Source organism: Chenopodium quinoa, unplaced genomic scaffold, assembly GCF_001683475.1.
Source record: "Chenopodium quinoa cultivar QQ74 unplaced genomic scaffold, ASM168347v1, whole genome shotgun sequence".
Lineage (NCBI taxonomy): Eukaryota > Viridiplantae > Streptophyta > Magnoliopsida > Caryophyllales > Amaranthaceae > Chenopodium > Chenopodium quinoa.
In genome coordinates this window covers 2,287,602-2,301,386 of record NW_018742461.1, presented here as the reverse complement: position 1 = coordinate 2,301,386, position 13,785 = coordinate 2,287,602, and the positions used below count along the sequence as shown (strand labels likewise).

At 36.0% G+C, this 13,785-nt stretch overlaps 2 protein-coding genes and 1 pseudogene across 3 annotated transcripts; all 3 read left to right on the top strand.

The window, feature by feature from the left end:
- Positions 1-20: 20 nt before the first annotated feature.
- On the top strand, positions 21-3,199 carry LOC110718699 (annotated as a pseudogene).
- Positions 3,200-3,585: 386 nt separating this feature from the next.
- Positions 3,586-7,544, top strand: LOC110718689 (aminoacylase-1-like). 2 transcript variants are annotated; one of them, XM_021897576.1, is made up of 5 exons: positions 3,590-4,200; positions 5,065-5,517; positions 5,673-5,810; positions 6,118-6,357; positions 6,669-7,544. In XM_021897576.1, exons 1-5 carry the CDS (start codon positions 3,796-3,798, stop codon positions 6,777-6,779), a joined length of 1,347 nt encoding a protein of 448 aa, XP_021753268.1. In that variant the 5' UTR covers positions 3,590-3,795; the 3' UTR covers positions 6,780-7,544. The 2 variants fall into 2 exon arrangements, with proteins under 2 accessions (XP_021753269.1, XP_021753268.1); XM_021897577.1 differs by lacking the exon at positions 6,669-7,544 and having other exon boundaries at positions 3,586-4,200; positions 5,673-5,842; positions 6,118-6,332.
- Positions 7,545-7,999: 455 nt separating this feature from the next.
- LOC110718951 lies at positions 8,000-13,678 on the top strand. Its single transcript, XM_021897888.1, has 5 exons — positions 8,000-8,220; positions 8,514-9,149; positions 11,293-12,071; positions 12,383-12,996; positions 13,106-13,678. The coding sequence occupies exons 1-5, from the start codon at positions 8,000-8,002 to the stop codon at positions 13,676-13,678; spliced, it is 2,823 nt and encodes a 940-aa protein (XP_021753580.1).
- The last annotated feature ends 107 nt before the right edge of the window (positions 13,679-13,785 follow it).

The following is a 13,785-nucleotide window of genomic DNA, read 5'->3' as shown; positions in this document are numbered from 1 at the left end:
AATAACCCACCCCTCCCCCCCCCCCACCCCCAAATTCCTATATGATGTACCAAGAAGCTGCATGTACCTCATGCGCCACTGATGCATAAAAAAACATGCAGCTATGTGCACCCGGGTGCGTAAAATATTATAAACTTCCCGAAAAATAAAGGTACATAAGTTTGATGTGTTCAGGATGTGATGCTGCTTGTGAATGTTGAACGTGGGACCCAGCATTCGAACCCGAAACATAGAACTTTATAGCCTTTGTTCTCTTCTTTCAGTTGAGGCTTCATATCCTTTACCACCATCAGGAGAACTTCAAGTGAAGTAAAACCCCTCTCTGAATTCACAGGTCACACCCATGAAAATAGTCAACTGCAACAACTTTTTCCATTTGTACTTTCTTTCTCTCCTATTCATCACTTGCCAAGCAGCCCGAAACCCATCATCATCATCTCCAATCATCTCCAGATTCCAAAAATATCTTCAAATCAACACAGCTCATCCTAATCTCAAATACTATGAAGCTGCTGATTTCATCCTATCTCAAGCTGAATCTTTGTCTCTTGAATCCCAGACTATTGAATTTGTCAACAACCTGTAATCTTGCTCAAATGGCCTGGCAAAAACCCCAAATTTCAATCATGCTCAACTCTCACACTGATGTCATTCCGGTAGAATCCCAGAAGTGGACTCATCACCCTTTTGGAGCTCACATTGATTTTGATAGTAATATATATGCCAGAGGCTCTCAGGCAAGCACTTCTATCAAGTTAACATTTCTTGTATGGTTAGTTTTTCTGAAATGATGTTAATTGTTTTTGTTTTGATTGACAAACTCGATGAATATTATAATTGTATGTAAAAATTCAGTACTTTATCATAACTAAGGGCTTTTCATGAGAATTATAGTATATAGTAGCTTTGATAAAATTAGGTAGCAAATTGTGTTCCCGTACCCAATCTAATACAGCGAATTATCAGAGGCTTATAATCTAGTGGCTTTGAATAGTGTGTTGTGTAGTAGATTTAGGGAAAATTGTGGGTCTTGACTATGATTTTCTTAAAACAAATTGAAGAACAAGTTGTATAGATAGGTTTGTATTATGCTTATGGTCTATGAACAACCAACAGCAGCTTATGCTAACTAGAACAGAATGTATATACGTAGTCAAATTTTTCAGCCATTTATTCATAAGCTCCTATGAGGCTGTTAAAAACCTTTAATGAAACTAATTATGGCACGAATAAGGTTATATGACGAATTATTGTTTTACGTATGTATATGCAGGACGTGAAATGTCTAGGTATGCAGTACTTAGAAGCTATTCGGAAACTAAAGGATTCTGGTTTTGAGCCCAGTCGTACCATTTATTTGTCTCATGTCCCTGATGAGGAGATTGGGGGACGGGATGGGGCTGAGAAGTAAGCAGAGTCTGATGTGTTCAAAAAAATGAATGTGGCTTTTGTACTCGATGAAGGAGTGCCTTCACCAGATAAGAAGTATCAGGCATATTATGCAGACAAGTCACCGATGTGGCTGGTGATTAAGGCTACAGGAGCACCTGGGCATGGGGCAAAGTTGTATGACAATACTGCAATTGAGAACTTGATGAAGAGTATTGAAAGTATTTGGAGATTTCGAGCATCAGAATTTGACATGTTAAAGGTTGGCTTGAAATCCACAGGAGAGGTGATTTCAGCAAATTTCGTGTTTCTGAAAGCTGGCACCCAATCTCCAACTGTAAGTCTGCATTTGTTCAGCATTCATATCATTAATCCACATATACACATAAATAACACATTTTCACCAAAAAAAAAAAAAAAAAAAAAAAAAAAACATAACACATTACTTACATAAGGTGTATGAAATTAGTAAGGGGGCTTATTTTGTAGTGAGGGTCGACAATTTAGACATTTCTTAGTTCCTCTTCTTAGATGGAGATTTATTCTTGTCAATCAGGGTTTTTTCATGATTATGCAACCTTCTGAAGCTGAAGCAGGTATTGACCTTCGGGTTCCTCCAACAGTTGATCAAGCTGTACTTAAAAGACAAATGCTGAGGAATGGGCCCCTGCTTCGCGCAACATGAAATTGAGGTAGGACCGTAAGATTTGCTATCTATAGGAATACTTTTATCGGCTAATGTGATTATTAAATAAAATTCCTACTGTGATGACACTCAATCCTTCCTTCATGTTGTATTCTGATTTGATCTTCAGATGAAAAACTAAGTCATTATTTGACAATGACATAATTGCTTTCATGCTTTCATTTAAGCTTTAGTTGATTGACATGTTTGTTTCTTTCTCCATTTTCTTTCCACTTATATCCAATATCCCTGCAAATAGTTTTTTTCTGCTCTTTTTTCTTTCATTTGACTGCTAAGTATCATGTGGACAGTTGAAGAAGTTTTCTACACTTGACATATTTGGTAAGCCAGCTGTCACATCTGCTGATAGTTCGAATCCATGGTGGATCCTCTTAGAAGAAGCTGTTCAGAATGCTGGTGGGAAACTTAAAAAGCTGGATATTTTCCGCGGTGCAACAGATGCTAGGTTCTTTAGAGAACAAGGATTACCAGCAATCGGTTTCTCTCCCATTGCAAATACTCCAAGCCTAGCACATGACCATAATGAGGTAGATAGTACTTTTTTTTATGTATTTGTGAATGTCAATCAGAAACTTTGAGTCTGAATTTAGCGAGGCAATTGCCTTGCATTTCTTGAAAACCATTCTCTTTCATGCTGTCATGAAACAGATTTCTCAAAAACATGTATTCATAGTTGGTGTTTGATCTATCTGCTGCAAGTTTCGGTTTATCCTCTACTGTTCTTTCTTTTTTTAAATGCATTGTTCTTTTGATTCAGATTGTCTGTTTCTTTTGATTCAGATAGCGTCAGACTGGTAAACATCTGTTTTCCATAGCTGAACCTTTAAGCAATGTAATTTAATCAACAGTTTCTAGTGTTTGCTAATGGCAATGCAAACTGGCGTTTACATGGGAAACCATACAGTTTTCTAGTATGCTTGGAGAAAATCTAATGTTACAGTCTTTAAGTCCAAGCATACTTTTAGCTTAGAATTTGGCATTTCTTCTAACAAAAACATGTTTCTTTCTGCAGTTTTAAAACCAAGAGGAATATCTGAAAGGAGTTGACATATACCCATCAATCATCAAAGCTTATGCATCATAATATCATATGCTTGGCCTGCTGAAGCTAAAGCTTTTAAATATGAGCTGTAAAAGAACAGCAAGCAAGCCTAACTGAGATATCTGGATTTCGCCACTCTTCTGTCACATTGTACTCATCCTATAGCACCTCCATTTAATCAAATTGTGGTTCAGACTTCAGAAACTAGTTTTCAGAAGAACAATTCAGTCAATGCTTTGTAACTTTGGCACATGTTATGAACTCGAAGTGTGTAAAAAGCCTGTGTTACAACTTACAAGTACTTCAATACTCATTTAACAATAATTTTGTGATGCGTGTATATAAATAAATAAAACAACTATTGCATTAGTTTAGCAACTACTCCACTTTATGATAGATGTAAAGAGTTGCGTGTACCTCATGCGCCAATAAATGCAAACAAATTATACAGCTACGTGCCCCGGGTGCGTGAAGTATCATACCCCTACCTAAAAAAAGGTGGGGATTACCATGGTGCTTGTGAACATAACTTAGCACCCGGCATTCGAACCCGGAGCATAGAACTTTTATAGCCTCCGTTCTCCTTTCAGTTGTGCCTTTATACCGAGAACTTCAAGTAAAACCCCATCTCTGATTCATAGAATCACAGGTGACACCAATGAAAATAGTCAACTGCAACAATTTTTTCCATCTCTACTTTCTCTCTCTACTATTCATCACTTGCGAAACAACCCCAAATGGCCCAAACCCATCATCTTCAATTATCTCCAGATTCCAAGAATATCTGCAGATTAACACTGCTCATCCAAACCCCAAATACTTTGAAGCTGCTGATTTCATCCTATCTCAAGCAGAATCATTGTCTCTTGAATCTCAGACTATTGAATTTGTCAAAAACAAACCCTTAATCTTGCTCAAATGGCCTGGCAAAAACCCCAATTTGCCCTCAGTTCTCCTCAACTCTCACACCGACGTCGTTCCGGTGGAATCCCAGAAGTGGACTTATCACCCTTTTGGAGCTCACATTGATTCTGTTGGTAATATTTATGCCAGAGGTTCTCAGGCAAGCACTTCTATCAAGTTCACAATTTTTTTATGGTTAATTTTGTTTTAGTGATGTTATTTTGTATTTGTAATTGACAAACTTGATGAATATTAACACCCAAGTAAAATTCAATACTTTAGGATGTCATGTCCCTCGTAATTAAGGGCTTTTCCACGAGACATATTTGGAAAAAGCGATTGACAAAATTAGGTAGGGAATTATGTTCCCTACCCAATTTCATACAGTAAATGATGTGGGAGTGACTTATACTTATACTCCCTCCGATTTTAAAAACTTTGTTCCATTTTTTCATGTAAGCAATTTTAGGAGAAATTGAAAAAAGTAATAAAATATAGAGATGAGTGGGGTAGGTGAAAGAATAAAAATTTGTAAAGAGTATAAGTTGTCGAGAGAATTGAAGGAGAGAGGGTATGAAATTAATAAAATATGATTTGTATTGGCATTAGATATTGCAAAAGCTTTTCAGATAAGAAAATGAAGTAAGTATTTAAAAAATAAAAATGGCTAGAAATGGAAAGTACAACAAATATTTAAAAACGGAGGGAGTAGTATACGGTAGCTTGAAATAGTGTGTTGATTGTTGAATGAACTATTAGATTAAAGTAAAATTATGGGTCTATAATATGATTTTCTCTTGAAAATTGAAAAATAGGGTGTATAGAAAGATTTGTATCATGCTTATGGCCTGTGAAGAACCAACTGCAGCTAATGCTAGCTAAAACAGATTGTATTTTTTGTCAAAATTTCCAGTCATTTCTCCATAAGTTCCTATGAGGCTGTTTTAAACCTTGAATGAAATTAATTATGGCACTAGTAAGGGTCTACGACGAATTAATGCATTGTTTGTCTATGTATGTGCAGGACATGAAATGTGTAGGTATGCAGTACTTAGAAGCTATTCGGAAGCTAAAGGATTCTGGTTTTGAGCCCATTCGTACCATTTATTTGTCTTACGTCCCTGATGAGGAGATTGGGGGACGTGATGGGGCTGAGAAGTTGGCGGAGTCTGATGTGTTTGAAAAGATGAATGTCGCTTTTGTACTAGATGAAGGAGGACCTTCAGCAGATGAGAAGTATCGGGCATATTATGCAGACAGGTCACCGATGTGGCTGGTGATTAAGGCTGCAGGAGCACCTGGGCATGGGGCAAAGTTGTATGATAATACTGCAATGGAGAACTTGTTGAAGAGTATTGAAAGTATAAGGAGATTTCGAGCATCAGAATTTGACATGCTAAAGGCTGGTTTGAAAACAGCAGGAGAGTTGATTTCAGTAAATTTGGTGTTTCTGAAAGCTGGCACTCGATCTCATACTGTAAGTCTGCATTTGTTCAGATTTTATTTCAATAACTCACATATATGCATAAGTTACATTAGGTGTAACAACTTAGTAAGGGGCCTTAATTTTATAGTGAGGGTAGACCTACCTTAGTTCTTATTCTTAAATGAAGAGGTAATCTTGTTTATCAGGGTTTTGTCATGAATATGCAACCTTCTGAAGCTGAAGCAGGTATTGATATTCGGGTTCCACCAACAGCTGATCAAGCAGCACTGGAAAGACGAATTGCTGAGGAATGGGCCCCTGCTTCCCGTAACATGACATTTGAGGTAGAAGGTGCTGCCTATAGGAATTGTTATAGGTTTGTGATAATCAAATTAAATTCCCACTTGTTATTGTCTAACTGAAGTGATGCTCAATCCTTCCATTATGGTTGTATTTTGATTTGATCTTCAGATAAACAACCAAGTCATTATTTGACAATGACATACTTGCTTTCATTTAAGTTTTCCGGTGGTTGATATACTAGTTTCCTTTTCCATTTACTTTCCACTTCAAGTTCACTCCTATATCCCTGCAAATTTAGTTTTTCTGTTCTTTCTTCTTCCATTTGGCTGATAAGAATCATATGCACAGTTTACAGAGAAGTTTTCTACACTTGACATATTTGGTAAGCCAGCTGTCACGATTGCTGATAGTTCAAATCCATGGTGGGCTCTCTTAGAAGAATCTGTTCAGAATGCTGGAGGGAAACTGGAAAAGCCGGATATATTCCGTGGTGCAACAGATGCTAGTTTCTTTAGACAACGAGGATTGCCAGCAATAGGCTTCTCTCCCATTGCAAATACTCCAAGCCTTGCACATGACCATAATGAGGTAGATAGTAAATTTATCTATTCATGATTACGTCAATCAGAAAATTTAAGGCTGAAAGTAGCCAGGCAATTGCATTGCATATCTTGAAAACCATTCTCTTCCATGCTGTCATGGAATGGTTTTCTCAAAAAACTTTGTATTAACAGTAAGTATTTGATTTACCTGCTGCAAACTTATATTTACTGTTCTTTCTGTTTTCAAATGCTTTGTACTTTTGATTCAGATTGTCTGTTTCACTTCTGCAGTGTTAATTCTAAATTCAAGTTAATCTATTCTTCTGTTTCTAACAGTCATGAATTTACTTTTGGCAGTTCCTAAATCAGCAGGAATATATCAAAGGTATAGACATATATGCTGCTATTATCAACGCTTTTGCGTCTTATGATGAACAGACAGAAGCAAAAGCTTCTAAATACGAGTAGTAAGAAAATTATCAGCACTTCCAGAAAGGTGGATTTGGGATACTGCTCTCACAGGTTGTAATGTAATCATCCTGCAGCAACTCGAATCCTTCAAGAATGTCAATTAAGCAAAAGTTATAGGGGTCTGTAAATGCATCAGTTTTTAGTTGGTTAACTTTAGTTTCTATTTATAGAGAAAGCTTCTGAATTCATCTTTGTACTTCGTCTTTCAACAGTGCTTTGTTATATACAATCAAACATATAAATAAATAAACAAATTTTTCGTGACTTATTATTTCAGATACAAATATCATTATAATTTGGCTGCTCATCCCCGCCTCTCGCACACGCATACAGGAAAAAAAAATGAGGGAGGGAAGAAATGGCGATCAATGAAGCTTTCCATTCCTCAAATTATTCCGATTGGTCTGTTCATAGATTTTCAGCCGAAGTTATTACACATAGTATCACAACAAATAATTCACAACCACGGTGAATCTGTCCTGCTCAAGGAGACAGTTAAAGTACAGAATTTTTCTTCTTGCTGTATTTTTGAACAGTTCTTCACATTCTTTCCCAAAACTGAGAGACAGAGAGAAATGTTAGAATAACTGATGATGATGAGGAATTGAAGGAGCATGTGTAAAGCTGAGTTGGACTACACACGCAAGAAGCATGAGTATTGGATTGCTGACATCAGCTAAGGAAAAGTTTGTTACAAGTTAGTTACAAAATTCTGTTATATATATTTTAGCTGATAAGAAAGCTAATTCATTCATTCACACTTTTTCTATGTTTTTGTAAACTTCTTAGAAAATTCTCTGTAAATTTTCTTCTCTCCAAAATTTCAATGAAGCCGTCCTTCTAGCTTTACCTTCTTGCTGCCAACTTTGACATGGTATCAGAGCAGGTTTACGATCTGGTGATGAAGAAGTTCTTGATCATTTCTTGCTGAAATTGTTTGTTTGAGGTATTCTTCTTTCGATCAAATTCTCGAAGTTTTCTGATGTTCAAGTTCGATCAAATTTCTTGATTCTTTGTTCAAATTCTGCAAGACAGTACTACGATCAATTGAAGTTCAGTATATTTTGTTCATTCTTCTGGAATTAGTTGCTCAATCAGAAGTTCTTATTGCATTTGAGGAGTAATCGTTTGGTGAACATTTGTTTGTGATACAATTGTGTACTGAGTTTGATATTGAATTAGACTCTTGATTTTGTGGTTGTAATTGAAGTATAGAAATGGCAATAGATCCTTCACAAAATCCTACTTCACCATTTTATTTGCATCCATCTAATAATCCTAGTCAGAAACTGGTGAATTTTAAGTTTGATGGAAACAGTTATGGAGATTGGAAGCGTTCAATGTTGATTCACTTATCAGCCAAAAATAAGCTTGGTTTTGTTGATGGAAGTTTGATTAAACCTGCTGTAACTAGTGATCTTTACCTTGCTTGGGAAAGGTGCAACAATATGATCATTTCATGGTTGTTAGGTGTCTTAGAACAAGACATAGCAAGAAGTGTGTTATATTTCAGCTAGGGAAATATGGATGGATTTGAAAGAAGATTTGGGCAATCATCTGGTGCTTTGTTATACTCTCTACAACAAGCCTTACATGAGATTAAACAAGATCAAGACAATATTTCAGGATTTTACACCAAGATAAAGATGATTTGAGATCAGCTAGATGCTATTGATCCAATTCCTATGTGTTCTTGCATCAACTGTAACTTGTAACGGTGATATTACTCAGAGATTGCTCAAGTCACAGCAGGACAGAAGATTGGTTGGTTGAGTTCTTAATGAAGCTCGATGATGGTTTTGAGGTGGTCAGAGGAAGTATACTGATGTTGAATCCTTTGCCTAACATTTCACATGCTTACAGACTGCCTGTACAAGAAGAAAAGCACAAACAATTGTATCAGACGCATGGTAACTCCATTGAACCTATGGCTTTTGTTGTGAACAACAGGAAATATTTTGATCAAGATAAAAACAGACAGAGCTATTACAATCACAAACACAATGATCAGAGAAGAGTCAACTACTACTATGATCATTGCAAGGTTAACTATTCTGGTAAGGGTAAAAGAGTGGCTGCAAATGTAGAGTTTACTGGTCATGAAGAGAAAGAGAATCAGGGGAATGAGATTATATTATCTGGAGAGCAGTATGAAAAATTCTTGAGGTATCAGTTGACTCAACAGAAAGCAGAAATGCAGCCACCAAGTTCAGGAGAGACTAAATCTGCTCATGTGGCAAGTAAATTCTGTTTCACCTCTCCAGTTCATGGAAATTGGATATTGGACAGTGGAGCTACAGATCATATGTGTTATGATAGATCCTTGTTTGATTCTTTAAATGTAACACCCCCAAAATTCGGGTCTTTGTAAACAATAAGAGTAACCCTTTTCTTTTCAAAACCGACATCGAAGCTTGGGAGTGTTACTGTTACACTTATTTTCCGTAGAAAACAAGTGCAAAGCAAAAACAAAATACCATTTTATAACTAAGTGATCTAAGTGGCGACAAGAATTAAATATTCGTTACATCCAAACCGTAAAACATTAAATAAAAGGAAAATAACTAAGTTCAGAATTAACTAAAATGTCTTAGCTACGTGATTATTCTAACGTCTCCTCACACGTAACCGAGTACCCTTTTACCAACCTGCAAAATAAATCGGAAACAAGAAAAGAGAGAAAACTCCCAAAATCAGATAAACCGAGTAATTCCAACTCCATCCTGTAAAATAATAATTTTAGTTCGAAAAATATTTTACACAACCCAATTTTATCGACATTACAATAATAAGTCAAACCAAATTGTCACATAAATTTTATTACTTTAGTTAAGAAAGGGAAAGAGAACACCAGTAAGCCGGGACTAGTCCCTGTCACCACCTACTTTACAGAGGGGTCGCGCGTAACCCCAAATGGCCATAAATTAAACAGAATGTCCTGAGTGTGCACACCCCTCACTAATACCCATTGATTAGGAGGAAGACTAAACAGCAATATACGTCAATTTAAACCAACTAGTAGCAACCATAACCACTAGTGGGCAACCTGTTCTTCACCCTTTCGGGTTTCATTTCCCTTCTTAATTTAATGTACATTTTAATAGATTAAATTGTCCGATCACATTGCACACGAGTATTGCACAAATCAATTTAATCCCAAGTAACAATATTTTAGTTTCTGTACTTTTAAAACAGAGTCATTTTAAAAGGACATACTAGTTACAACTCGTTTCTCAATAGGTCTTGGAGACCATCAACCACATATAATCAATCATCCAATTCCCAAGATTTTAACTATATAAAAACTCATACGATACTAAATAATCAAATTTTCGAAAATATTATACTAGTACACAATTATAGAAAACTAGTATATAATATAATTCCAGAATATCATACGGTAACACATCCATCACATATAATTACGTAAGCACATAGTTGGCACACAATAATTTAAAACAATTTCCTAACGTGATTCTAAAGATGATGGACATTGAAATTTACCTTGAGTTACGCGTAAATCTCAAGGTAGGTAACCTTCGAAACGTTCACCTAGTAGCCTCCGTCTACAAATAAACAGATAATAAAACTAAATTAGTCTGACTCGTATAGCTAATAGTCTAATTACGAAGTTAGTACGTAGTAGCACGAGACGGAAATAACAAAAAAAAAACACTTGTAAGTCTACTGTGTTAGGATTATAAGGTATTGCTTTATTTGATGGCCCACTACAACATTCATCTCCTCTTGAACTACAATTCCCACGCACCAACTCCATAGTTTTCTTCTTCAATGGTGTCCATTCTCCTTTTTTTTTAAGAAAACAACCCCCCTTCCAGTTCGTCAACTACAACAACAGGCGATAGTTTACAGAAATTGAGTGGGTAAGAGATCATTATCAGTGTATCAAAATAAGAAAACCATCGCTTACCGACGAAAGACCGGTCGAGAATAACGACTTGGTAAATTGAGAGGCATGGGTATTGTATCAGCTTTAGGCTTTAGGTATATATATAACTTTAGAAAACTTAGGTTAAATTTCTCTAGAGTATTCCGGAGATAAGTCTCAATTCAAAGTTCTTGAAAAGATAAGCTCAAATTTTTAAATCAGTTTCTGAAAACATCCGAAATCAGTTTTTTTTTTTTAATAAATCCGAAAATAATAATACTTATAAATTTTTCAAAATCAGTTTTTTTTTTTTTTTAATATATCATTTGAAAAATAACTATAAATTTAAAACTCTATACTAGAAAAATCGTTGATTAAATATACTCAAAAATTCGTTGATTAAATATACTCTAAAATTTGGGGTATTCATCTACTTCCCCTAAAACGAAAGTTCGTCCTCGAATACTCAAAAATTTGGGGTATTTCATTAAATCAATATAGTGGTACAGAAAATTCAATCACTATACCTAATGGGAAACAAGTGACAATCACACACTTAGGTACAATAACACTAAACAGTCATATAGTGTTGAATAATGCACTATATGTTCCTGATTTTAGGTATAATCTGATTTCTATACGTAAGTTGTGTAAGGATTTAGGTTGTCATGCTATTTACACTGACAATGAGTGTTATATTCAAGGCTTTTCACAAAAGCCAACTCTTCTTGGTAAACTCAAGAATGGACTATACTGTTTGGATGATTCAGTCCTAGAAAAGAAAGGTCATACAGAGTCTCTTGCTGATGCTATTGTACATAGTAATGATCTTAATAAAGTCAAGTTATGGCATCTTAGGTTAGGGCATCTTCCTGTCAATAGATTGCATCATGCTGTTTCTGATGTTTGTATTAAAGAGTGTACTCTGGATAGTTTTTGTCAAATCTGTCCTGCTGCCAAACAGACTAGAAATTCTTTTCCTGTTAGTAGTATTAAGTCCAAGGCACCATTTGAACTTTTACACATTGATGTATGGGGTCCTAATCCGGATCCCACCCACAATGGTTGTAAAATTTTTCTGACAATTGTTGATGATTTCAGTAGAATGACTTGGATATTTCTAATGCATTACAAATCAGATGCTATTCAAATTTTTTTAAATTTTGTTATGTATGTTGAGAATCAGTTTGTCAAAACTGTTACAATGGTGAGGAGTGACAATGCTCCTGAGCTTTGTGAGGGGGAATTAAAGGTTTTCTTTCTTGCAAAGGGTATTTCCCAACAAAGAAGCTGTGTGGATACACCACAACAGAATGGGGTTATTGAAAGGAAACACAAACATCTTCTTGAAACTTCCAGAGCTTTATTCTTCCAAGCTAACCTTTCTATACAGTTTTGGGGTGAGTGTGTCATGTGTGATGTCCATTTAATAAACAGAATGCCCTAACATGTTCTTGGTAATTGTTCACCATATGAAAAGGTATTTGGCTTAGCACCCTCCTTAGACCATTTGAGGGTTTTTGGTTGTCTATGTTTTGTTTCAACATCAAAACAGCACAGAACAAAATTTGAACACCCAGGCAGAACCTCATGTGTTTATAGGATACTCTTCTTACCAGAAAGGATAAGGTGCTTTACTTAGACTCCTTGAAGATATTTGTATCCAGGGATGTAGTTTTCCATGAACAACACTTTCCTTATCATTTTTCAGCCAAAACACAGCATAAATTCTTCCTTCCCATTTCCACTGATTTCTCCTCTTTCTCTTATGATTCCCTTCCTGTAATCATAAGGGAATATGATACTCCTGTTCCCACTGACCCTACTTCTTCTTCTGATTCTTCCCTTGACATGCAACCAGACACATCTCTTTCTACTGACTTATCTGAAACTGTTACTAGTTGTCCTGCTCCCACAGTGAGAAAGAGTTCCAGACCTACAAAGTTTCCATCCCATTTTGATAACTTCATATGTAACCTTAGTGAATCCAGCAGTTCTCAGTCACACTGGTGTGGTCTTGTTCAATTCAGCCATATTTCACCATCAATACATGCTTTAGTCTCAGCTGCAGAAAGCTTGCAAGAACCTACTTCTTATCTACAGGTTGTGAAGGATGATAGATGGGTTGAAGCTATGCATAAAGAACTCACTGCTTTACAAAAGAACAACACTTGGATTTTGGTTTCTCTCCCTCCTAAAAAAAAGGCCATTGGTTGTAAATGGGTTTACAAGATCAAACTCAAAGCTGATGGTTCTATTGAAAGGTTCAAAGCAAGATTGGTGGCTAAGGGCTATAATCAGAAGTGGGGGATTGACTATGATGAAGTTTTTTTTCCAGTTGTGAAGATGGGAGTTTGAATTTTCTCGCCTTTCTCTCTCTCTAGCTAGTCACTTCTAACTTGTTTTTCTTTCTTTATCTCATTAACAAAAACAGAATAGCATCATCATAGTAGCAGTATATGTAGATGACATTATTGTCACAGGAAGTGATGAGTTGGAAATTTGCAGATTGAAAAGTCATCTTGATGCTGTTTTCAGTATCAAAAATCTGGGAAAGCTTAGCTATTTTCTTGGGATGGAAATTGGGTACATGGATGCTGCTACAAGTATGTCACAAAAGAAGTTCACAAATGAACTGCTGAAAGAAGCTAATATACATGAAGATAGGACAGCTGTAACTCCTCCACCTGTATACATTAAACTACAAGCAACAGAAGGAGATCTTTATGGTGATCCTAGTAGATACATATGTCTTGTTGGGAAATTGAATTTCCTGACTCATACCAGACCAAACTTATCCTATGCTGTACAACATCTCAGTCAGTTTCTTCAAGAACCTAGAATGCCTCATTTCAGGGCATTACAACACACTTTGAGATATGTAAATGGGACAATAGGGCAAGGTATTTTATTGAAAGGTGCAAAAAAGTTGATATTACAAGCCTTTTCTAATTCAGACTGGGGAGCTTGTTTAGATAGCAGAAGATCCATCCAGGTTACATTTTGATCTTAGGAAAATCTCCTATAACTTGGAAGTCAAAGAAGCAAGGTGTTGTGTCAAAAAGTTCCTCAGAGGCAGAGTATAGTACAGGGCAATGTCAGCAGCAACAGGAG